This window comes from Bubalus kerabau, chromosome 14, assembly GCF_029407905.1.
Source record: "Bubalus kerabau isolate K-KA32 ecotype Philippines breed swamp buffalo chromosome 14, PCC_UOA_SB_1v2, whole genome shotgun sequence".
NCBI lineage: Eukaryota > Metazoa > Chordata > Mammalia > Artiodactyla > Bovidae > Bubalus > Bubalus kerabau.
In genome coordinates this window covers 39266672-39291736 of record NC_073637.1, presented here as the reverse complement: position 1 = coordinate 39291736, position 25065 = coordinate 39266672, and the positions used below count along the sequence as shown (strand labels likewise).

General features: G+C 38.2%; 1 protein-coding gene across 4 annotated transcripts in view; it reads left to right on the top strand.

The window, feature by feature from the left end:
• UBE2W (ubiquitin conjugating enzyme E2 W) overlaps positions 1-25065 on the top strand; it is a 109087-nt gene that overhangs the window by 24158 nt on the left and 59864 nt on the right. For all 4 annotated transcript variants that reach the window (XM_055546285.1, XM_055546284.1, XM_055546283.1 and 1 more), the window contains exons 2-4: positions 3327-3418; positions 9359-9461; positions 21843-21998. In XM_055546285.1, the coding sequence (XP_055402260.1) occupies positions 3327-3418; positions 9359-9461; positions 21843-21998 (351 nt within the window). The remainder of the gene's footprint in view (positions 1-3326; positions 3419-9358; positions 9462-21842; positions 21999-25065) is intronic.

Genomic DNA, 25065 nt, shown 5'->3' with positions numbered 1-25065 from the left:
TTTTTTAGAAGAGCCAGAGGACCATTGGGGAAACTGTTGGCTTACTCAAAAACATTTCCTGCCTTCTCTAATGAATTATTGTTCTGGGAAGGATACACCTAAGAGTGAATTCCCTGTTTTTATGAACCTACCAAATACACTGTTTGACCTTCTACGTTATCTTTTTTTTTTTTTTTTTTTTTTTTTAGTACACGGGTGAATCATTAGTTTTTATTAGTGTGCTTAGTAAGTACTCATTAACACCTCTCCCCCATGTTAGTCCTGTTTTGTCTTTCTACTGCAGAAATATGAATGTGCAAGGTAGTTTATTGCCTGGTAGCAGAGACTGAATGTTTGGAAAAACATGCGATGTTTGAAAGAACAAACACTTAAAATCCCTTGTAATTCCAGAGTTGAATGGTTCTCGTTTGAGTTTGCAGGCAAAATATTGGCCCCAGCGGCAGTCGTCTGAAATCTTGGCTAGAATTGGAGATTCCAGATTGGAGATTCTTCCAAATGACACGTGGTTATTGGCAGGAGGCCCTAACCTTACCCTGCTGGCCTCTGAATTGGGTTGTTCACAGTATGGCAAGTGATTCTAGAGAGAACAACCAAGACATAAATCACAATCTTTTATAACCTAATCTTGGGAGTGACATACCTTCCTTTCTGCTGTATTGTATTGGTTACACTGACCAACTCTGGTACTGTGTGGGAGGATGTGACTACCAGGAAGCAGTTACTTGGAGATTCTCTTGGAGTTTGGCTACCACAGGCCCCTTTCGTTGTGGACACACAAGTAGTAGTATTACTGCTACTGCTAAGTCGCTTCAATCGTGTCCGACTCTTTGCGACCCCATAGACGGCAGCCCACCAGGCTCCCCCGTCCCTGGGATTCTCCAGGCAAGAACACTGGAGCGGGTTGCCATTTCCTTCTCCAATGCATGGAAGTGAAAAGTGAAAGGCAAGTTGCTCAGTCGTGTCCGACCCTCAGCGACCCCATGGACTGCAGCCTTCCAGGCTCCTCCATCCATGGGGTTTTCCAGGCAAGAGTACCGGAGTGGGGTGCCATTGCCTTCTCCGAGTAGTAGTATTGGGGTAGGAAAAATTTTTTTTTTTCTTCAGCACTGGTCACATTGTCTTTTAGGGATAATTACACCAATGCAATTCTTCTTAGCTTGCCTTTGTATCCTGTTTCTTTTGGTAGCTGGTTATGCAAGTTGACCTTCTTTTGTATCCTGATTTGTGGACAAGGGCTGTCTTCCTTGTCTTATATGAAGTTGTCAAGGTCTGGAGGATTTCCACAGCATTGTTTCCCAAACTGTGGTCATTGAAACAAGACTTGCCCAAGATGCCCTACACTGAGAGGATTCCATTACTTTGGAAACCTGTATATTATCTTCCTCCCCTTAGAGAATCGTCATGCAAGTTAGTATATCAGACGTCTTAGAATTCCTCCTTTAAAAAAAAAGCAAAACCTTTTTTTTTTTTTTCAGTCTAGTGTTTTTGAAAATTGACTTAATCACAGAACCTACAGGATTTGTTGACTTTAATTGAAAGTGAAAAGTGTTAAACGCACAGTCCTGTCCAATTCTTTACAACCCCATGAACTATATATAGCCTGCCAGGCCCCTCTGTTCCTGGGATTTCCCAGGCAGGAGTACTGAAGTGGGTTGCCATTTTCTTCCCCAGGGGATCTTCCTGACCCAGGGATCGAACCCAGGTCTCCTGCACTGCAGGCAGAGTCTTTAGTCTTGAGCCACCAGGGAAGCCCCTGTTAAGTAAATTAAAAACCCTCTTCTGCATAGACACTTTTCACAAATATATTCCTTCTTTATTCAAAACATTGTTTAGGCAGCTTTATTTCTAAGTTTTCGATAATTAAAAATTTTCTAAACTAATTTTCAGTTTGTAATTTTGCGTTTTGGAAGGCAACTGAGGTCAGAAATTGCAGTTAATACCTTATTTTCTTTGTTGCTAGCAATTTTGGTATTGTACCATTTGAGGAAAAGTTTTCACTTTTGCCAATTAAAAGAGCCATTGTGTCTCAACAAAAAAGGGAGGAGTTCTCTAATCTCTAGAGGTGTTAGATGTTGGTAGGCTTATTGAAAGATGTTATGAATTGAAAAAATCTAGAAAACTACAAACATTGCTATATTGATAGTGATATTCCACTATTTTGAAAAATCAGAAACTAGTTTTTAAGTAGAATTATTTGAAGTTCTGAATAGGAATCCATGCTTGTGTGCTTGCTTTTTTTCCTTTCCTGAACATTTACTGTGTAGTTTTATTTATTTTTAAACAAACTTGTAATTAGTTAGTGGCTGTGCTGGGTCTTCATTGCTGCGCTCAGGCTTTCCCTCGTGGTGCTCAGGCTTCTCATTTTGGTGGATTGTCTTGTGGAGCATGGACTCTAGGGTGCACAGGCTCAGTAGTTGTGACACATGGGCTTAGTTGCCGCACAGCATGTGGGATCTCCCTGGGGCAGGGATCAAAACCCATGTTCCCTGCATTGGCAGGCTGATTCTTAACCACTGGACCACCAAGGAAATCCTGCTTGTGTACTTTAATCCAAAAAAAAGATATTCACTAAGAATCTTTATAATGTTGCATGCACTTCTAATAACATTGGTTATTTTGCTTTTAAACCCATAAATTATGGACTGTTGTGGTTTTTATTTTGCTTTGTTGTGTCCTGAAAAAGAATGTCGAGTGATAATAATAAGGGAAGAATTGAACAATAAAAGCTATACAAAATAGAATGCAAATACATAGCCATTTCAGGGCATCTACTGTGTGAAAAAAATAACTTTATGTAATCTCAGGCTCTGATATATTCTGGTGTTGAAAGATTAAATTATATGTGGATGATACTGTTTTAAGAAAACAAATAGAAAAAAAAACCAAATAGCTGAAAATTTAAATTATTTTAAAGTTTTTCAAAAGATGTTTTCTATAGTTCTTCTGGAAAACCTATTTGTCTGAAATGATGCATTCTTTAAGAGTTATGGAAAACTATGATTTTTATCATTGAAAACCAGTAAAGGAAGCCCTGCTAAAACTTTTAAGCATTTATAACCTTATAACTTGGTAACTATCTTATAGCATCAATGGTTACAAATATATTTAGAAATAATTTAATAATTGTGAATTATAGGAAAGCAGTAAAAAATGTGAGAATCAGGCATGTAAAATATATAGATGTAAGGGGTTTATAAAGGAAAAGGCACGAGCATTTGGAGGAAATTTAATCAAGGATTTCAGACTTTATGACTACAAGGATATTATGTTGTAAGAAAAAAAAGTACAAAGTTATTAATGACACTCTTCTTTTTTTTTTTTTTTAGAAACGACTACAGAAAGAACTGTTGGCTTTGCAAAATGACCCACCTCCTGGAATGACTTTAAATGAAAAGAGTGTTCAAAATTCAATTACACAGTAAGTATTTTAAGTTTTGAAGTACTTGTTTTTCTTTTGTTATCAATGTAAGTATGAATGTATACTCATTTTAAAAATACAGAATTATTTTCTGTATGTCAGAATTATTTTCATATTTTATCTGATTCTCTCCCACTGAGAAGTAAATACAGTAAACATATCTTACTCTGTGCATTTAAATAACAGTTTTGTTTTATAAAAGTTTCCTGCTGATGAAGTAGCATGTTAAAAACTTTGGCCTGACTTTGTTAGGGAGTATTCTTCACCTGTGATAGAGTAGTTTGGTATGAGGTTATTTATCAGATTTTTCAAAAACATTTGAGGCTCTGAAGTGAACTTTAGCCACCTGATGCGAAGAGCTGACTCATTTGAAAAGACCCTGGTGCTGGGAAAGATTGAGGGCAGAAGGAGAACGGGATGACAGAGAATGAAATGGTTGGATGGCATCACCGACTCGATGGACATGGGTTTGGGTGGACTCCAGGAGTTGGTGATGGACAGGGAGGCCTGGCGTGCTATGGTTCATGGGGTCACGAGGAGTCGGACACAACTGAGCGACTGAACTGAACTGAAGTGAATGAACTGTCAAGAGGCGCACCTCTCTCCTTGTCCCCTGAACATACAGCATGGTTGCTTTCTTTATAGCAGCGTTAGCTAAGAGAATGTCACACCCTCAGCATTCTCATTTGATAAATTAGAGACTTGCATGAGGATGAAATGTGAAGGGTAGAAGAAGGACACAGAAGTATCCTCTGATTCAGCTCCTTCCTTGGGAGTGGAGCGGAAGTTTCTTCCCAGATATGTGCCAAGAATAGTAGAGAGATATGAGTTCCTTTACAATGAGCATTTTAAAAAGAGAGCATTCCCCCTCTTAAAAATGAGCATTTGAATTAGTTTGAAATGTTTTTGAAAGTATCATCCTAAGATTTCACAACTGAGTATTTGGTCTGTCCTTACCACTCCTTTGATTTAACAGTTCCATTGGAAAAAGGTAAATGTAGTAAAATGGGCGATTTTTAAGTAATTGACTCTGTCCTTAAAAAAGAAAGGAAAAAACCCTAAAATGAAAAGGGGTATAAGCCAACAAGATAAAAATTTCCTGTAAACCAACTTGTAGAACAAATTGAACAATTCAAATATTTAGTGATACAGAGACCAGAGAGCAGGAATAACCAAAACTGACACAACAGGGACATACTTATTTTCAGAAGAAACAATTTTTGGTTACCTTTGACCATGACATTTGAGTCAGTGATTAAGACAGGAGTCAAGCTTTAAGAACAGGATTATTAAGAAAGGATCTTTTGAATGAAATGAATTGCAAACCAAATATTAATCTAGTTAAAAGAGATGCATGTAATTAAAAGGAAATAAACACTAATTTTAAAATAATATACTTTTTCTGTTGAGTTCTTTAGTTTTTTTAATCAGAGCAGGGCAGAAGCTGAAACAAAAGATAGATTTAGAGGAATCAGAGATAGGCAAAAGAGCAATGTTTTGATAGAACTTCTAACCTAGTTTGAAAAAACTATGGAGGGAATTCCTTGACAGTCTAGTGGTTAAGACTTGACAACTCTCAACTGCTAGGGCCCAATTTCAGTCCCTGGACTGGGAACTTAAGATCCCATAAGCTGCGCAATGTGGCCAAAAAGAAAAAAAAAATTGTTTAAGTGGGATCATATGAAATGGGGGATATGGGTAAGGAAGATGAAGTAAGCCCATTATGCTTTATGGAAGACAGTTTGGTAGCATGTATTAAGACCTTTAAAAATATTAGAATCATGTTCTCTGACCTAATATGCTATCCTTTGATCTCTATGCTCTCCTAAGGAAGGAACAGAGATACTAAAAGATCGACTTAGAGCTATTGTAGTCTCTCAATGAAATGGCACCCCTTGAGTTAACAGTCCATAGTCATCATGTAAGGCAAAAATTTTATATAGTCATAATTGCCTTTGAAAACCCTTGAGAGAGGCTGTATTGGTATATATCCTATCTTAATATATCCAGCAAAGCTAATTTTCCCTTCATATATTTGTTTTTTTCTGTCTGACTTCACTTAGTATGATAATCTTTAGGTCTTTAGGTCCATCCATATTGCTACAAATGGCAATATTTCATTCCTTTCGTGGCTGAATAATATTCCATTGTATACATATACCACATCTTTATTTTTTGATTTTTTTTGATTGAAGTATAGTTGATTTACAATATTGTGCCAATCTCTGCTGTACAGCACAGTGAATCAGTTACACACATATATATATATCACTTTTTTATATTATTTTCCATTCTGATTTATCACAGATATTGAGTATAGTTCCCTGTACTGTACTTTAGGACCCTGTTGCTTATCCATTCTGAATGTAATAGTTTGCATCTGCCAACCCCAGATTCCCAGTCCATCTCTCCCTCCCCCACCATGTCTGTGCTCTTTATCTATGAGTCTGTTTCTGTTTCATAGATAAGTTCATTCGTGCCATATTTTAGATTCCACATATAAGTGATACCATATGATATCTGTCTTTGTTTTTCTGACTTAGTTCACTTAGTATGAAAGTGAAAGTGTTAGTCACTCAGTCACTCATCTAACTCTCTGCGATTCCATGAACTGTGGTCTGTCAGGCTCCTCTGTCCATGGAGTTCTCCAGGCAAGAATACTGGAGTGGGTTGCCATTCCCTTCTCCAGGGGATTGTCCCAACCCAGGTATTGAACCTGGGTCTCCTGCACTGGGGCCTGGTTCTTTACCATCTGAGCCACCAGGGAAGCCCATGATAATCTCTAGTTGTATCCATGTTGCTGCAGATGGCACCATCTTGTTTTTATTTATGCCTGAATAGTATTCCGTTGCATACGTGGACCACGTCTTTATCCATTCAGCTGCCGATGGACATCCAGGTTGTTTCTGTGTTTTGGCTGTTGTGAACAGTGCTGCTGTGAACATAGTGGTTCATGTATCTTTTTGAATAATGTTTTTGTCCAGGTATATTCCCCAGAGTGGGATTGCTGGATCCTATAGTAATCCTGTTTTTAGTTTGTGCAGAACCTCCATGCTGTTTTCCAAAGTGGCTTTACCAAATTACATTCCCACCAACAGTGTAGGAGGTATGTATAGATGATGTACCACATCATCATTATTCATTGGTCTGTCAATAGGCTTCGAGGTTACTTCCATGTTTTGGATGTTGTAAATAGTGCTACTATGAACATTGGGATGCATTTATCTTTTTTGAGTTAGAGTTTTAATCTTTTCCAGCTACTTGCCCAGGAGCGAGATTGCTGAATCTGGTAGTTCTTTTTTTAGTTTTTTAAGGAAACTAAACTTCATACTATTTCCTTAGTGGCTGCACTGATTTACATTCCCAGAAATAGTTTAAGAGAATTCCCTTTTCTCCACACCCAACATTTCTTATTTGTAAACTTTTTGATGGTGGCCCTTCTGGCTTGTATGAGGTGACATCTTATTACAATTTTGATTTCCTTTTTTCTAATAATTGGCAATTTGGAGCATCTTTTCATGTTCCTTTTCATCTGTGTGTCTTCCTTGAAGAAGTGTTTATTTAGGTCTTTGCCTATCTTTTGATTGCTTTTTTTGCGGGAGGAAGTTAAACCCCCATCAGTCTCATTGCTTTTTTGCTGGGGCCGGGGGTGGCGGGGAGGGGCACTTACTCCCCTGGCAGTCTCATTGTTTGCAAATATTTTCTCCCAGCCCTTAGGTTGTCTTCTCATTTTGTTGATGGTTTCCTTTGCTGTGCAAAAGCTTGTAAGTTTGATTAGGAGGAATGACCTGGTTTTTATTAAAGAGAGTAGGTTTTTTGTTTTTGTCTTTTTAATGCAATTTTTGCATTGCATTTTATTTACTGTGTACTGGTTCTGGTGTTAGGAATATACAAAATTTTTTGCATATGCAATATCATTTATCTTTCTAACAAAACTTTAAGGTGACTTTTTTATTAACTTTAACAATTTTTTAAAATAACAATTTTAGAATTTAAGTACTTAAAACAGAAGAGCGTACTGAGGGCCACACAGCTAACTAAGGGACTGTCTAATTTTGCTGTACAATACTGCCTCTTGAGTCTGTGGTCATATCTTTTCTATCTTTACATATCATGTAAAGTATTCAGCATGCCTTCTGAGAATGAATAGTCATGCTTTTAAGGATCTCTATGTGTTCCAACCTGGTTACTTTCAGAGAGTAGCCACACTTACTATTTTATATATTCCCGAGTTTGAGTGAACTCCGGGAGTTGGTGATGGACAGGGATGCCTGACGTGCTGTGATTCAGGGGGTCGCAAAGAGTCGGACACGACTGAGCAACTGAACTGAACTGAACTGAAGTCCATAATATGTGAGGTGCTCAATAGTAGCCCAGCACTGTATCCTCAACCTTCTTTTTGCTTCCCTGTATTTAATATAATAAATTTTTATACCTGAAAAGTATAGGATTTAAGGAATTGACCAGGTATACAGTAATTAAAAGTGGCATGGTTATAATTAGGAACTCAGATTTTTACTTCTAAAATCTGCCCTGTCATGTATGTTGTAATAAACTGTTCCTCTTTTTTTTTTTTTTTTTAATTTTATTTTATTTTTAAACTTTACAATATTGTATTAGTTTTGCCAAACATCGAAATGAATCCGCCACAGGTATACCCGTGCTCCCCATCCTGAACCCTCCTCCCTCCTCCTTCCCCATACCCTCCCTCTGGGTCGTCCCAGTGCGCCAGCCCCAAGCATCCAGTATCGTGCATTGAACCTGGACAGGCGACTCGTTTCATACATGATATTATACATGTTTCAATGCCATTCTCCCAAATCTCCCCACCCTCTCCCTCTTTTTTTAAAATAATTGGAGATAGTGTGCAGTATATTATTATAAACAGATTTATATTCATGATTATTATATATGAAAACAAAGTAAGCTTATATAGATACCATAGAAATCTATTCTGGGTTTTTTTTTTAATTTATTTATTTTAATTGGAGGCTAATTACTTTACAGTATTGTATTGGTTTTGCCATACATCAACATGAAACCGCCACGGGTGTACACGTGCTCCCTATCGTAAACCCCCCTCCCCCCTCCCTCCCCGTACCATCCCTCTGGGTTGTTCCAGTACACCAGCCCCAAGCATCCTGTATCCTGCATCGAACCTGGACTGGCAATTTGTTTCTTATATTATACATGTTTCAATGCCATTCTCCCAAATCATCCCACCCTCTCCTTCTCCCACAGAGTCCCAAAGACTTCTATACATCTGTGTCTCTTTTGCTGTCTTGCATACAGGGTTATCATTACCATTTTTCTAAATTTATTCTGGGTTTTATTAAACGATTGAAACATAATGAGAGACAAAGGAAAGGCCTTTTAGAGCCTTGAGTAGCCGTCAGAGTAAGTGGACTGATGTCAGCTTAGCTTCCTTTTTCCTGGTTAGCTGTCTCTGGAATACTCATGAGAAAATTGATCTGACAGCTGCTGTAGTCATTGCTGACATCAAATTCTCTCAAACTAATAGCTTCTAAAATAATTGATATCAGGAAAGCAGTTGATTAGCTTGATTTTATCTATAAAGTCTTTTCCATAATTGTAGAGATGGTCTGAAAAAATAAGGTACCATAAATTGAGTAAGAAGAGTGTAAACTTTGGTGTCAGTACACCGAAGCTGAGTTTTATTTTTTTTCTGGACCTGAGTTAAAACTTGGCTCTGTCCTTTTTAGCTGTCTGACCTTGGTCTAGTTACTTAACCCAGGAGTGTCAGAGAAGGGAATAGGGCCAGGAGTGTTACTACCTACTCCTGTTGGGAGGATGAAGTGTGTTGTTACACATGGGTGACTCCTGTCCCATTGCCTGGCATAGATGCGTATCTGGTGTTCTTTTTCCTCCTCACCCCAGTCCTTTATAACTGAAGTTAAATTTTTTTTTTTTCTATTCTAGGTGGATTGTAGACATGGAAGGTGCACCAGGTACCTTATATGAAGGGGAAAAATTTCAACTTCTATTTAAGTTTAGTAGTCGATATCCTTTTGACTCTCCTCAGGTAACTGTTTTGCTTTTTAAAATTTTATTGTATTTTTAGATTATAGACAAATGCCAAATTCGTGATTTTTGACTAAGTAAAAACTTATAATCATTACAATTATATTAAGTAGATTTGTTTCTTTATCTTATTTGTAATATAATCGAGGTCATATGGACAATTTACTGTATTGAGATTTACTGTATTGAGATTAGACTTTGCTGCTTTTGTACTTCTAAAAACTTAAGACTATTTCTGATCCATTCATGTTAAGTAGACCAAAGGGCATAAATCTAACCCCTAGGCCCACAGGTTTTGGGAGAACTTCGCATTTTGGAGTAGCTGGAGCCATGTCTTTCTAGATAAGATGATGATATTGATAGAATGACATCATTAAGAGGCAAGTGCTGTTTTGAAAGGAGCACTTCTTTGATTTCTCATTGCCATGCTGTCTCTTGTAGCCTTTCAATACTGCAAGGGCAAAATATAAGATATTAAATATCTAGACATCAGCCCCAAATCTGATCATTTTAGTGTGAAACACTGTCAGTTTAGTTAATGTCTGAAAACTTGGACAAAGGGTAGTGGTGGTAGATAAAAATTTTTGAGAGCTGTTTAACTGTGGTAAATGATTAATCCTTGGAGGTTAGAGAAAAGGAGAATTTAGGATGAATTCCAGCTTTCTGGGTTGGTAAGATGGATAATGAGTTACTAGTAGCTAAATGATAAGACAGTGACTAACTCTGTGTAGCACTGCTAGGTGATCAGGTGTTGTAGATCATGAAATTTCCCAAATAACCTGAAATTCAGTGTGTTAGGTGCTGCTGCTGCTGCTGCTAAGTCGATTCAGTCGTGTCCTACTGTGTGACCCCATAGATGGCAGCCCACCAGGCTCCTCCATCCCTGGGATTCTCCAGACAAGAACACTGGAGTAGGTTGCCATTTCCTTCTCCAATGCATGAAAGTGAAAAGTGAAAGTGAAGTCGTGTCCGACTCTTATCGACCCCATGGACTGCAGCCTACCAGGCTCCTCCGTCCATAGGATTTTCCAGGCAAGAGTACTGGAGTGAGGTGCCATTGCTTTCTCCGTGTTAGGTGCTAAAATATGCTATTTTTGAGGAAATTCATATTTTATTGCTACTTTAAAGTTGTTGTTCACTTGTTAGGTCTTGCCCTACTTTTTGCAACCCCATGAACTGCAGCATGCCAGGCTTCCCTGTCCTTCCCTATCTCCCAGAGTTTGCTCAAGCTTATGTCCATTGAGTCAATGATGCCATCAGACTATCTTCTCTCTCCTCGCCCCCTTCTCCTCCTGCCCTCAATCTTTCGCAGCATCAGAGTCTTTTCCATTGAGTTGGCTTTTCGCATCAGGTGGCCAAAGTACTGGAGTTTCAGCTTCACCATCAGTCCTTCCAATGAATATTCAGGGTTGATTTCCTTGAGGATTGACTGATTTGATGTCCTTGTGTCCAAGGACTCTCAAGAGTCTTCTCTGGCACCACAGTTTGAAAGCATCAGTTCTTCGGCGCTCAGCCTTCTTTATGATCCAACTCTCATATCTGTACATGACTACTGGAAAGACCATAGCTTTGACTAAATGGACTTTTGACGGCAAAGTGATGTCTCTGCTTTTTAACACGCTAAACTTTTCTTCCAAGGAGCAAGCGTCTTTTAATTTTGTGGCTGCTATCACCGTCCACAGTGATTCTGGAGCCCAAGAAAAGAAAAGGTCACTACTTTAAGTAGTGACACAAATAGCTTAATCTTCTTTTAGCCATGTGGGAGTATAGATGGAAGTCAACTTTTGTATTGTGCTGTAGTTAAAAAGATAATTGTTTCAAGGCATAGTATTAAATGGAAACTGATTCCTTGAGTTCTGAAGTTTTTATGCGAGCAGAAAAGTAAGATGTTGGGGGCTCATTTTTATGTTTTTCTAAAAAAAGGTGAAGAAATGTGTCTTGTCGTGATCTCTGGGTTTCTATAATAACCACACATCAACTGTAATCAGAAACCAAATGTATTCCTTCTCTTCAGAAAATAATCTTCACTTTCTGTTGTTGCCTTTGGCTTATCAGCATCATCTTAACTGTTTTTGCTTGAAGGCAGTGAGGTATCCACTTGTTCTCAACCTGTTCCTCTACCTCACTTCAGCTAAATCCCTTGAAGGCCTGTGAAGGAAGAATACAAATCATGGAATCAGAAACTTTGCCTTAGGGAATACTGGAGAAGGTTAACTGTGGAAACTCACAAATCTTAAAAAAAAAAAAAAAATCCTCTAACCATGAAACTAGGTCTAAGGTATTCTCTAAAACTTTGTTCTTCATTCTAAATCAAATGTCAAACTTAAGCATCATTTGAATTTCATCTTTAATATTTTTGTGAGAGCCTTTGTCATAAATCCTATCATCTTAGCTTTTATTCGTTATCCTCTTCCCTGATTTCACTCCTGCTTACTGGTCTGATTTTGGTGTCCTCTAGCTTCTTTATTGGAGAAGGCAATGGCACCCTACTCCAGTACTCTTGCCTGGAAAATCCTATGGACGGAGGAGCCTGGAAGGCTGCAGTCCATGGGGTCGCTAGGAGTCGGACACGACTGAGCAACTTCACTTTGACTTTTCCCTTTCATGCATTGGAGAAGGAAATGGCAACCCACTCTAGTGTTCTTGCCTGGAGAATCCCAGGGACGGGGGACCCTGGTGGGCTGCCATCTATGGGGTCGCACAGAGTCGGACACGACTGGCGCAACTTAGCAGCAGCTTCTTTATTCTTCTCACTCTTTAATGTCTTTAACCATCTTAAACCACTAACTCCCAGATTTCCACCTCTGTTTACACTCTCTTCCTTCTGAGGTTTAATTTCATGCCCTTGTTGGGCAGCTCTACTTGAACACCTCCAGACATCCCAAATTTAACATAGCTAATAAACTCAGTTTTTTTCCTAATAACAAAATAAGAGAATTCTCTCTTTGATTTCTGTTCACGCATCTTCTTGTGTTAAATTTCTTTCCTTTCCCTCATTCTTAAGTGTGGTTTTTCAGATCCTTTCACAGACGTAAGGCAGTCTGATCACTTTTCTTAAGTTATCATCAGTGCTGTGTGGTCCAAGTTTATAGTTTTCATTTGAACTATTACAGAGTAGCCTTTAATTCTTCCCACTCCTAGAGATCCTCTCACATGGCTGTTAAATTTCTTTGAAGGTGCCATTGCCTCATTGGTTTTCCCACATACATCCACCACCACCATCCTCACCCTTCTCAGTAAATGGTTCTTACTTGCTGTAGAGTCAAGCTTAGCAGTCTAGTCTCTTTATGGTCAAGTCTGAACTGAAGCATTTCAGCCACACATTAACCTCCATGCCTTCTATTGTATTGTAGTATTTGCATCATACTTTATTAATGTAACTTTCATTCTGATTTTATCTTGAAACAGCTCAATGAAATAGAGGAAATAGATTCATCCTCATTTAATGTGAGGGAATTGAAGCCTGTAGAAGTGAATTGTCTTGTTTATGGTTTAAAAGCTAGTTATTAGAACAATCAAGAATCAAATCCAATTTACTTTTCTCCCATTCTGCTGATTAGATGTGAACACCAACATGGAAAATATCTGCTTATTCATTAATTGGCTCAGTGGTAAAGAATCTACCTGCTAAATGTAGGAGATGCAGGTTCAATCCCTGGGTTGGGAAGGTTCCTTGGAAAGGAAATGGCAACCTACTCCAATATTCTTGCCTGGGAAATCTCATGGACAGAAGAGCCTAGTGGGCTACAGTCCATGGGGTGGCAAAGCAGTTGGACACGACTTAGCAACTAATCAGCAACAAAAAATTCATTAAGTAATGTTATTTCGGAAAATTAAAGACTACATGTAGAATGATGTGGAAACCCTAGGGCAGTTGTTCCAGTCTTTTGAAATACGAAGATCCCCTTTTAACATCAGTTAATTTTATGATCCCTCCCATGTCATAGAAGTTATATGTTCTGATACCCATGATTAAGAAAAGGACAGAGCACTGGAAGTCCAGTAATACTTTTAAATGATTTTAAAGTTATTTTAATCATATTATCTATATGGTTATAAAATAATTATAAAGGGTCCAGTACTCAGAGCTTAATGTACGTATAGATTTGAAGATTTTTCTGATAGCAAAACTTTCCTGAGGTCCATTGCTCTGGACAAGTGGTTGTGAAATTCCCCATTCACTGAAAATTTTATTTGATGAGATGTGGAAGCACACGGTTTTAGGGAGGCCAGATAAGCGATGACATTGACCCAGGTGAGAGGTGATAGTGATTTGGACCAGAAGGGTAACCATGGAGGTTGTGAAAGTGGCCATATTTTGGACCTATTTTAAAGGTGCTAAAAAATATACTTGCCTTGATTATAAAGCTTTAGAAACATTGTAGCAAATAGTGTCTTCGTCTTTTTGTGGTCTGATTCTCACACTGCTTTGTGAAAACTATTAATATTCATTCTACTGATCCATATGAGATGACTAAAAAGGGGAGAATTGAATTGAAAACTATTTTAAAAGTCTTATCCCCAACCACCTTTGTCAAATATTTATCATATATGGTAGACTATCTATGTCATATATATTATTCATAATTAGGTTATTTTAGTTTATGAAACTATCTACTTGCATGTTCAGTTTTTATAGTTGCCCTTTAAGTATTCTCATCTACTTGCAATTTTAATCAGAGAAAACATTCCCTCTTATTGTCCCTATAGAAACCTTGATGTCCATATTGTAGATTGGCTTTTATAATTATAGCCTGTTTTGTATTGCTCATTCTATGTATATTGTATTTTGATCTATCTTGACATACCATATTCAGTGTCTGACTTCCTAATCTCTTGCGGAGCATTAGTCTGAACACATTAGTATGCCTGCATTGTGTAAGATCTCAGTACTGTGAGGTCAGTGAGTATTCAGCTTGATGTTTAAAGTCCTCAGGTATAACAAGTAACATGAATTTCATATTAGAAACAGTTAGCTAATATCCACCCTTTATATTATCACTTTTGGTAGCATTAAGTTTAGATCTTAGTAGTTTTATGAACAAATAATACATTTAGTACCCAAAGGTTACCCAGAGGTTGATTTGCTTAAAATTTTAGGTTGTATGTGGGAAATGCATTCTTACCTCCAAAAGCATAGTTCCTTCTCAGCTCTCATCTGCTTTCAAATTTGAGCCACACAGATAGTTGGGTATTTGGAAATTTAGAGACACTTGAGGGCTGCTTCTTATGCAGACTCAGAATTTCGGATGTGGTTCACATACATTAGATAAAAGATCCTTTTCTGAATTTTTTTTCCATTAAACAGCTTGTTCTTGAAAGTCTGTAATTCCAGTTTATTCAGTTTGATTTACGTAATGGGGAATATGTGCACTCTTGTTGTTTAATCTGAATGACTACTTTGAATCTGAAAAAATTGTTTAAAAAAACAAATTAGCAAAACCCTTTATTCCCTTTGGTTTCAAATTCATTGTATTCAGTTTTCTTTTCATATCTGTGTTAGATAGTTTATCAGCTATTTGTGACTCCCTTGGCCCCCCAAAAATAGGTTTTCAACTCTGAAAAGTTTAAAGACTCTTAAGTTTTCAGAACCTATTTAGTTTAGCTGCATTAAAAAAGCTTGAAATGTCCATTTCCTCCTCAGGCTTGTACTGCATATTAAATAAACGAGGACAGTTAAGAGTGTGGCCTTGAAAAAATTCACCAGTGGTTACACTTGTGTCCTGTGCAGAGAACCAGAATAGCAAAGTTTACATCAAAACTGTCTATTCAGGCAGCTTACCAGACTTTTACGTGAATAAACTGTTGAAAAACGTTTTTTCTTATATCTCAGGAATTCTCCTCTGGCATGGAAACTCAGCCTTTCTCTGTTTAGACAAACTCCTAGGGGTTACCTGTACCGTGTGTACCATGTGCAACAAGTCACTTCGCGTGTTTTGGGTTGTTGGAAGTTTTAGATTGGCTGCATTTGTGCTGAATGCAGCACGTTTAGTCTCCGGTCATACTACCCTGATCTCGTCTGATCTCGGATGCAGCAGGTTTAAAATCCCTTATTTTTTTTTTTTGTTTTTTTTTTAAGCATTCAGTTCAGTTCAGTCACTCAGTCATGTCCGACTCTTTGTGACCCCATGAACTGCAGCACACCAGGCCTCCCTGTCCATCACCAACTCCCAGAGTTCACCTAAACCCATGTCCATTGAGTCAGTGATGCCATCCAACCACCTCATCCTCTGTCATCCCCTTCTCCTCCTGCCCTCAATCTTTCCCAGCACCAGGGTCTCTTCAAATGAGTCAGCTCTTTGCATCAGGTGGCCAAAGTACTGGAGTTTCAGCTTCGACATCAGTCCTTCCAATGAACACCCAGGACTGATCTCCTTTAGGATGGACTGGTTGGATCTCCTTGCAGTCCAAGGGACTCTCAAGAGTCTTCTCCAACACCACAGTTCAAAACCATCAATTCTTTGGCACAAAGCTTTGTTTAGAGTCCAACTCTCACATCCATACACCACACCACTGGACTAACCATAGCCTTGATTAGATGGACCTTTGTTGGCAAAGTAATGTCTCTGCTTTTTAATATGCCGTCTAGGTTGGTCATAACTTTCCTTCCAAGGAGTAAGCATCGTTTAATTTTATGGCTGCAGTCACCATCTGCAGTGATTTTGGAGCCCCCAAAAATAAAGTCAGCCACTGTTTCCACTGTTTCCCCAGCTGTCTGCCATGAAGTGATGGGACCAGATGCGATGATCCTAGTTTTCTGAATGTTGAGCTTTAAGCCAACTTTTTCACTCTTCTCTGTGACTTTCATCAAGAGGCTCTTTAGTTCCTCTTCACTTTCTGCCATAAGGGTGGTGTCATCTGCATATCTGAGGTTATTGATATTTCTCCTGGCAGTCTTGATTCCAGCTTGTGCTTCCTCCAGCCCAGCATTTCTCATGATGTACTCTGCATATAAGTTAAATAAGCAGGGTGACAATATACAGCCTTGACGTACTCCTTTTCCTATTGGGAACCAGTCTGTTGTTCCATGTCCAGTTCTAACTGTTGCTTCCTGATTTGCATACAGATTTCTCAAGAGGCAGGTCAGGTGGTCTGGTATTCCCATCTCTTTCAGAATTTTCCACAGTTTATTGTGATCCACGCAGTCAAAGGCTTTGGCATAGTCAATAAAGCAGAAATAGATGTTTTTCTGGAACTCTCTTGCTTTTTCCATGATCCAGCGGATGTTGGCAATTTGATCTCGGGTTCCTCTGCCTTTTCTAAAACCAGCTTGAACATCTGGAAGTTCACGGTTTGTGTATTGCTGAAGCCTGGCTTGGAGAATTTTAAACATCACTTTACTAGCATGAGATGAGTGCAATTGTGCGGTAGTTTGAGCATTCTTTGGCATTGCCTTTCTTTGGGATTGGAATGCAAACTGACCTTTTCCAGTCCTGTGGCCACTGCTGAGTTTTCCAAATTTGCTGGCACATTGAGTGCAGCACTTTCATAGCATTATCTTTATTGAGATCTAATTTATTTCATTCTGCTCAGGAGACTTGGGTTTGATCTCTGGGCCAGGAAGATCCCCTGGAGGAGAAAATGGCAAGCCACTCCAGTATTTTGCCAGGACAATCCCATGGACAGAGGAGCCTTGTGGGGTACAGTCCATAGGGTTATAAAGAATCAGACATGACTGAGCCACTGAACACATTGTTACTGATAGATATAATTGAGGTAAATGGTCCTTCAAACACAGCTGTACCCAAGTCTCTCAGGGGGTGTTCTGCAATTGGGCAGGACAATCTCTTGTTTTAAGACTTTTCCTTTTAATTATCAGGTTTACTTTAGCTCTCTTCATGGAAATTGGAGAAGGCAATGGCAACCCACTCCAGTACTCTCGCCTGGAAACTCCCATGGACAGAGGAGCCTGGTAGGCTGCAGTCCATGGGGTCGCTAGGAGTTGGACACGACTGAACGACTTCACTTTGACTTTTCCCTTTCATGCATTGGAGGAGGAAATGGCAACCCATTCCAGTATTCTTGCCTGGAGAATCCTCAGGACAGAGGAGCTTGGTAGGCTGCCATCTGTGGGGTCGCACAGAGTTGGACATGACTGAAGCGACTTAGCAGCAGCAACTTCATGGAAATGGAGGGTGAATGTCCAGAATTTAAAGGACAAAAAAATGCAGTGTATAAAGTCATTCCTTTGAGAAAAAATTCCTCTTCCTATCTTATATTCAGTTCAGTTCAGTCAGTCAGTTGTGTCTGACTGCTTGCGACCCCATGGACTGCAACACGCCAGGCCTCCCTGTCCATCACCAACCCCCAGAGCCTACCCAAATTCATGTCCATCACGTCAGTGATCCAGCCATCTTGTCCTCTCTCATCCCCTTTTCCTCACGCCTTCGATCTTTCCCAGCATCAGGATCTTTTCAAATGAGTCAGTTCTTTGCATCACGTGGCCGAAGTATTGGAGTTTCAGCTTCAATATCAGTCCTTCCAATGAACACCCAGGACTGATCTCCTTTAGGATGGACTGGTTGGAGCTCCTTGCAGTCCAGGGGACTCTCAAGAGTCTTCTCCAACACCACAGTTCAAAACCATCAATTCTTCAGCACTCAGCTTTCTTCACACTCCAACTCTCACATCCATCCAGGACTACTGGAAAAACCATAGCTTTGACTAGACGAACCTTTTTGGCAAAGTAATGTCTCTGCTTTTTAATATGCTGTCTAGGTTGGTCATAACTTTCCTTCCAAGGAACAAGTCTTTTAATTTCACAGCTGCCCTCACCATCTGTAGTGATTTTGGAGTCCCCAAAATAAAGTCTGACACTGTCTCCACTGTTTCCCCATCTCTTTCCCATGAAGTGATGGGACCAGATGCGATGATCTTTTCTTGTTTTCTGAATGTTGAGTTCTAAGCCAACTTTTTCACTCTGTGACTTTCATCAAGAGGCTCTTTAATGCTTCTTCGCTTTCTGCCATAAGGGTAGTGTCATTGCATATCTGAGGTTATTTATATTTCTCTGGCAATCTTGATTCCAGCTTGTGCTTCATCCAGCCCGGCATTTTGCTTGATATACTCTGCATATAAGTTAAATAAGCAGTGTGACAATATACAGCCTTGATGTACTCCTTTCCCAATTTGGAACCAGTCTGTTGTTCCATGTCCAGTTCTAACTGTTGCTTCATGACCTGCATACAGGTTTCTCAAGAGGCAGGTCAGGTGGTCTGGTATTCCCATGTCTTTCAGAATTTTCCACAGTTTGTTGAGATCCACACAGTCAACCTTTGGCATAGTCAGTAAAGCAGAAATAGATGTTTTTCTGGAACTCTGTTGCTTTTTCCATGATCCAGCGGATGTTGGCAATTTGATCTCTGGTTCCTCTACCTTTTCTAAATCCAGACTACACATCTGGAAGTTCATGGTTCACGTACGTTGAAGCCAGACTTGGGAAATTTTGAGCACTACTTTACTAGCGTGTGAGATGAGTGCAATTGTGTGGTAGTTTGAGCAATCTTTGGCATTGCCTTTCCTTGAGATTGGAATGAAAACTGACCTTTTCCAGTCCTGTGGCCACTGCTGAGTTTTCCAGATTTGCTGGCATATTGAGTGCAGCACTTTCACAGCATCATCTTTTAAGATTTGAAATAGCTTAACTGGAATTCCATCACCTCCACTAGCTTTGTTCGTAGTGATGCTTCCTAAGGCCCACTTGACTTTGCATTCCAGGATGTCTTGCTCTAGGTGACTAATCACACCATTGTGGTTATCTGGGTCATGAAGATCTTTTTTTTATAGTTCTAATGTGTATTCTTGCCATCTCTTCTTAATATCTTCTGCTTCTGTTAGATCCATACCATGTCTGTCCTTTATTGTGCTCAGCTTTGCATGAAATATTCCCTTGGTTTCTCTAATTTTCTTGAAGAGATCTCTAGTCTTTCCCATTCTATTGTTTTCCTCTATTTCTTTGCATTGATCACTGAGGAAGGCTTTCTTATCTCTCCTTGCTATTCTTTGGAACTCTGCATTCACATGGTATATCTTTCCTTTTCTCCTTTGCCTTTCGCTTCTTTTTTCTTAGCTGTTTTTAAGCCCTCCTCAGACAACCATTTTGCCTTTTTGCATTTCTTTTTCTTGGGGATGGTCTTGATCACTGCCTCCTGTATAGTGTCACGAGCCTCATCTGTAGTTCTTCAGGCACTCTGTCTATCAGATCTAATCCCTTGAATCTATTCTTCCACTGTATAATCATAAGGGATTTGATTTAGGTCATACCTGAATGGTCTAGTGGTTTTCTCTACTTTCTTCAATTTAAGTCTGAATTTGGCAATAAGGAGGTCATGATCTGAGCCGCAGTCAGCTCCCAGTCTTGATTTTGCTGACTGTATAGAGCGTCTCCTTCTTTGGCTGCAAAGAATATAATCAGTTTGATTTTGGTATTGATTGTCTGGTGATGTCCATGTGTAGAGTCTTGTCTTGTGTTATTGGAATCTTATATTAACTTCAGCTGAAGAAATGGGTCCCATATGTTAGCAGTAGAAATAGTAGAAGACACCTACTCATATGAAAGTGTGCTTTGTTAAATGTAAGTGTTTGTAAAATTGTACTAAAATCAGATTTATAGGTAGATATTTAAAAGCAAAACCTAACTTATGGTAGTTTACTGTAATATATCCTGTATTAAAATATAGCATACCTTATTGTGGCTACACTTTTTTTACTGGCTCTCTTCTGCTTTATAAAGGAAAAAAAGGGTGGATATACCTAGAGCAGTATATTTCATCAATTTTTCATCACTTAAGGTAGGGTTTTTTCCTTATGAAGATTTTGCTGTATTCAAGTATGAGGTATTCAAGTATGAGGCAATTTGTGGGGCTGAGATACACTTACTATTAAGTCTGGTTTGGGAACTACTAGTTTATGTTTGATGTGCTAAGACACTTCAGTCATGTCCCACCTCTTTGTGATCCCATGGACTGTAGCCTGCCAGGCTCCTGTGTCCATGGGATTCTGCAGGCAACAATACAGGGATGGGTAGCCATTCTCTTCTCCAGCAGATCTTCCCAACCCAGGGATCAAACCCATGTCTCTTACGGTTTCTGCATTGGCAGGCAGGTTCTTTACCACTTGAGTTTTATAAAAATACCATCATACCTAGTCAATCAGAATCTGTGAAAGTGGGGCTCTTGAATTTGTATTTTTAGCCAGATCTCCAGATGATTTTTTTTCCCCCCTAAGAGCCAGATGGGGGACTTTGCTGGCAGTTCAGTGGTTAGGACTCCATGTTTGCACTGCAGGGCGCCTGGATTCCATCTCTAGTCAGGAAACCAAGATCCTGAATGACACGAGGCACAGCCAGAAACTTTTAAAAGGGGTGAGGGGGCAGATCAAGAAATAAGAGTTACTGCTAAGAACTGCTGCAACAGTAAAAATGGTGCATCATACTGCCGTATAAAATTCACTTAGAGGATTGATGGTTAATTTTATATCCAAGTGATGTATTATGAACTAACATATATCCAAGCTTTGTTAAATATGAGACTTCTACTTTGATGTAGTTTGGCCTGTGCTTACAGATTCCTTGGAATATATGAATTTACTCTCCTACCTATTCAGATGCTTAGATAGATATGTTTCAGAAGCAGCACTATTGATATTCTGAATGTATTAGGGCTAAGGAAGGAAATAATAGATTTATTATCTTTCAAAACAGTGCTGAGGGAAGATGGATAAAGGAGAAAACTGGTAGAAGAATTGAGTAAAAGAAAAAGCAGAGAGAAAGAGCAAATAATTGGAAGACTCATTCAACCTTTGCTTTTTCATCCAAGCACATAGGTCTTTACTCCTTAATAAGTGGTAATTTGAAATTGCTCATCATACTGAAGTTTGAGTTTAGATGAGGTAGAATATATAGCAATCATTTCCTTTTATGTATATGGCACCTTAGATAATAGCATTGTCGTCAGTAGGAGGAGTGTTCCTATTACATGTAATTTATATTGTCCTAAAATTGAACACTAGGATTTGGAATTTTAGTGTATTTGATTTCTGTATGTGGAGAACAATGAATAGAATTTGAAAAACCATTCTTGTACATACAGTTGTCTTTCACTAGTCTAAAAATGCTTGGTAATTTAGAAAATTTAAAAGTAATTTGTGAAAAATAGCTGAAATATAAACTAGATAATCTGAAGGTTTTTTCCTACTACATGGTTATTCATATTAGTAAAACCATTACTTATTCAATTGATAAGAATAAAATACAAGCAGTTTATCTTGTTCCTGGCATTGATTTTGTTTGTTTTCAATTTGGTTTTTAAAATATTAACTTATATGGAGAATATTTTATTTTTTGGTAATACAGATAAAATTAATGGTTTTTGTTCTTTCTTAGGTCATGTTTACTGGTGAAAATATTCCTGTTCATCCTCATGTTTATAGCAATGGTCATATCTGTTTATCCATTCTAACAGAAGACTGGTCCCCAGCGCTCTCAGTCCAGTCAGTTTGTCTTAGCATTATTAGCATGCTTTCCAGCTGCAAAGAAAAGGTAGGACTTTTCAGAACTATTCAGGTAATAGCTTTTCTTTTAGTTCAGTTAGAGAAACTGTTTTAATATAAAATTTATTTGAAGAAAGTACTTAATGCTTTTTACTGTGAAGTTATAGAGGATGTTTAGTAGTAGATTGGAAAATAATTTAATAATAGACATCAGACTTTATATTTCTTAAATAGGAAATGCCTTCAGATGTTCTTAAATAATCTAAGTTTTATTTCTGTAAGCATGCACAGGGCAAAAGTGTATAAGAAATTATGGTTTCTAGATTTCACTGTGGGAAGCCCCAGAAACAAGCCTTCTGGCTCCCTTCGCCTCTCTGCTGGTTTCCACTTTATAAGCCTGTTTTAGGGAATTGTCCAGGAACCGGAACTCTCCTATCATAAAGACTAGACTGAAGGCGGCAGACTAAATTACTAATAGAATTTTCAGGACTTTTCCTCTTATTCTCCTTTACTAATCTACAGATTCTGTCTGATGGAGAAAGGGGGAAAAGACCAGAAAGAAAAATCATGTGAGTTAAATTTAGAATACCCTTTTAAAGTATCTAAATCCTCTCTGTTTCCAGCCCTCTTTGTCATTCCTGCTTGATGGTTAGTGTCTCAATATTCTTGTATTTCTACATTTTAAAGCTTTTCTTCTCCATAGTGAGGGTGAGGGGAGGGTTTTGTTTTGTATTCTGTTTAAAGGAGAAATGAATTTATCTTAGAGATCAGGGAGCTGTAGGGTTATTTATTTATTGTAGCAGAGCTTTTTTTCCATTTGAACTGTCACTTTTACCAAATAACTATTTAGAGAACATTGAAGAGAGTACTTCATTTTTAAATGGTAGCTTATCTAGATTTTGAAACACTCTAGGTCACTTGTTTGCAAAGTGAGTTTCTTAGAATGTGAGTTCCATAGGAGGTTTCATGGTGTTCAGTTTATAAGAAAAAATTTTGTTCAAATAAGAATGGGAAATAATGGGTTAATTTCATATATATTTATTAATTCTAATGTGAGAGCCTCTAATATGCAATTTTATGTACCACAAGAGAAGGAAAGAAACTTATTGCAGTTAAACTATCACATACCCTTAGTTGAAAGATGATCCCCATATGGGTAAAATATTAAGGAAAAAAATGTACATCTTAGAATAGATGAAAGAGGGTACATATCATCTAATGTTGCTGCTAAGTCGCTTCAGTCATGTCTGACTCTGTGCGACTCCATAGACGGCGGCCCACCAGGCTCCTCCATCCATGGGATTTTCCAGGCAAGAGTACTGGAGTGGGGTGCCATTGCCTTCTCCGATCATCTAATGTTAGTATCACTTAACTTGAGTTTCCTCTTGGTTGTTGGCTTTTCTTGGCTACATTTTAGGCTACACTTGAACTTTTGTTAACCACAAGGGCTTGGAAACAAGTTTTATTCATTTATTGCTTCCATATTTTCTCCTCTCCCAGCCTCCAGCCCCAACACATACTTAGGTGTGGCGCAGAGCAGTTTACAATTACAAAGGTTTCTCTTAATTTTAATGCCTATAGAAAGATGAGGCAGTAACTATAGGATTTAATAAGTTAAGATTAATGCCAGTGGTGTTTGTGCATAGTTCTTACATGTGCCTTATGATTATTAGATCTGTTTACATTTAAATGCAATGATTTACTATTAAAAACTAGAAAATTATTTTGTTCTCTAACTCCTTCATCCTTTTCTAACCCTCATCTTTCCCCTCACTTTCTAGTTGTCTCTTAGTGTTCTTGCATAGTGTAAGACTAATCATTCCATTTAAATTATTGATAAACTATATTATATAATATAAACTATAAATTATAATTTATTCAACCAAAATGATAATCTGGAAGTTAGATTCTGACAGCAGTAGTTTTGTGAAAAATGATAAAATTCAGACATTATTAGGACCCTACTATGTGCCATTGTTACTGTGCTAAGTACCAGGTTACTAAGATGAAGAGGAAGCATGCTCAGGCATTGAGAGGAATCTAGCACGAAACAGACTTTTAAAAAAGTCTTTTAAAATTCACTGGAAATTGTTCTGTTAAAACAGGTGAGTTTTATTCTGTACTGGACATGGATATATGAATTTCACTTTAATTGTCAACTCTCAGAATACAAATTTTAATTTTACCAGAGACAATTTTTAGTCATAATTCTTCTGTTCCAATTTCCTTTTTCATAGTCAAGAATGGTTCCCTAGACTGAAGGCTTTTAAATCCATTATGTCTGCAGATTAAAGATCATTTCTGATATTGAGATCAGGGACCTTTCAGTAACCTACACTTTAGTCTCAGTGATCTTGTGATATAGATAGTCCAAACTTTCCAGCTTGTATTCCATTCTTAAAACAATTTTGCTAATCCAATTTTTTGTATACTTTAGTTTTTTAAGAAACACATCTCCTAGTCACTAATTTGCTTATATTCTTGATAAAAGCAAACAGAATGAATTTTCCCCCTTTCTTTTGATTTTTGAAGATTGGGTTGTGGTAAATGACTTTATAAAATTGTTACAGCAGTAGCAGTTTATTCTACACGAGCACAGGTTATGACTTTACAAGACAGACAATGGCAGACCATCAATTCTTTGAAGTAGGCATCTAATTTCATGGTAATTTTTCAGGAATTTTCTCTAAACTGTATAAACAGGATGATCTTGGAATAGCTGTTTACTGTCTTATGCTCTACTTGTTCTGTTAAATTACTATGATTGCTATCTCATAAGAGTTAGATCATAGTTTTGTATATGGATTTTGGAAGCATCAAGTGAGACTGACTGTCAGTTTTGCTTTCCGCTATGTCAGTAGTCCTGTTCACCATTGCTATTTAGTTGGACCTGTCATATATCCACTAACCTGCCTTCAGTGGCTCTAATACGCATTTCACATGTTTCCAAATCTTTGTAGAGAGGCACATATTTCTTGTGTTTGATCCACATCTAATAGTTTTTCAAGAAAATTCTTTTACAACCTATCTTCACTGTTGTTGGCATCACTATTTCTGATGTAACTCCCCTGTAGCGCTGCCATATGATTCTAATAGTGTGCTGGCCTGGACATAGG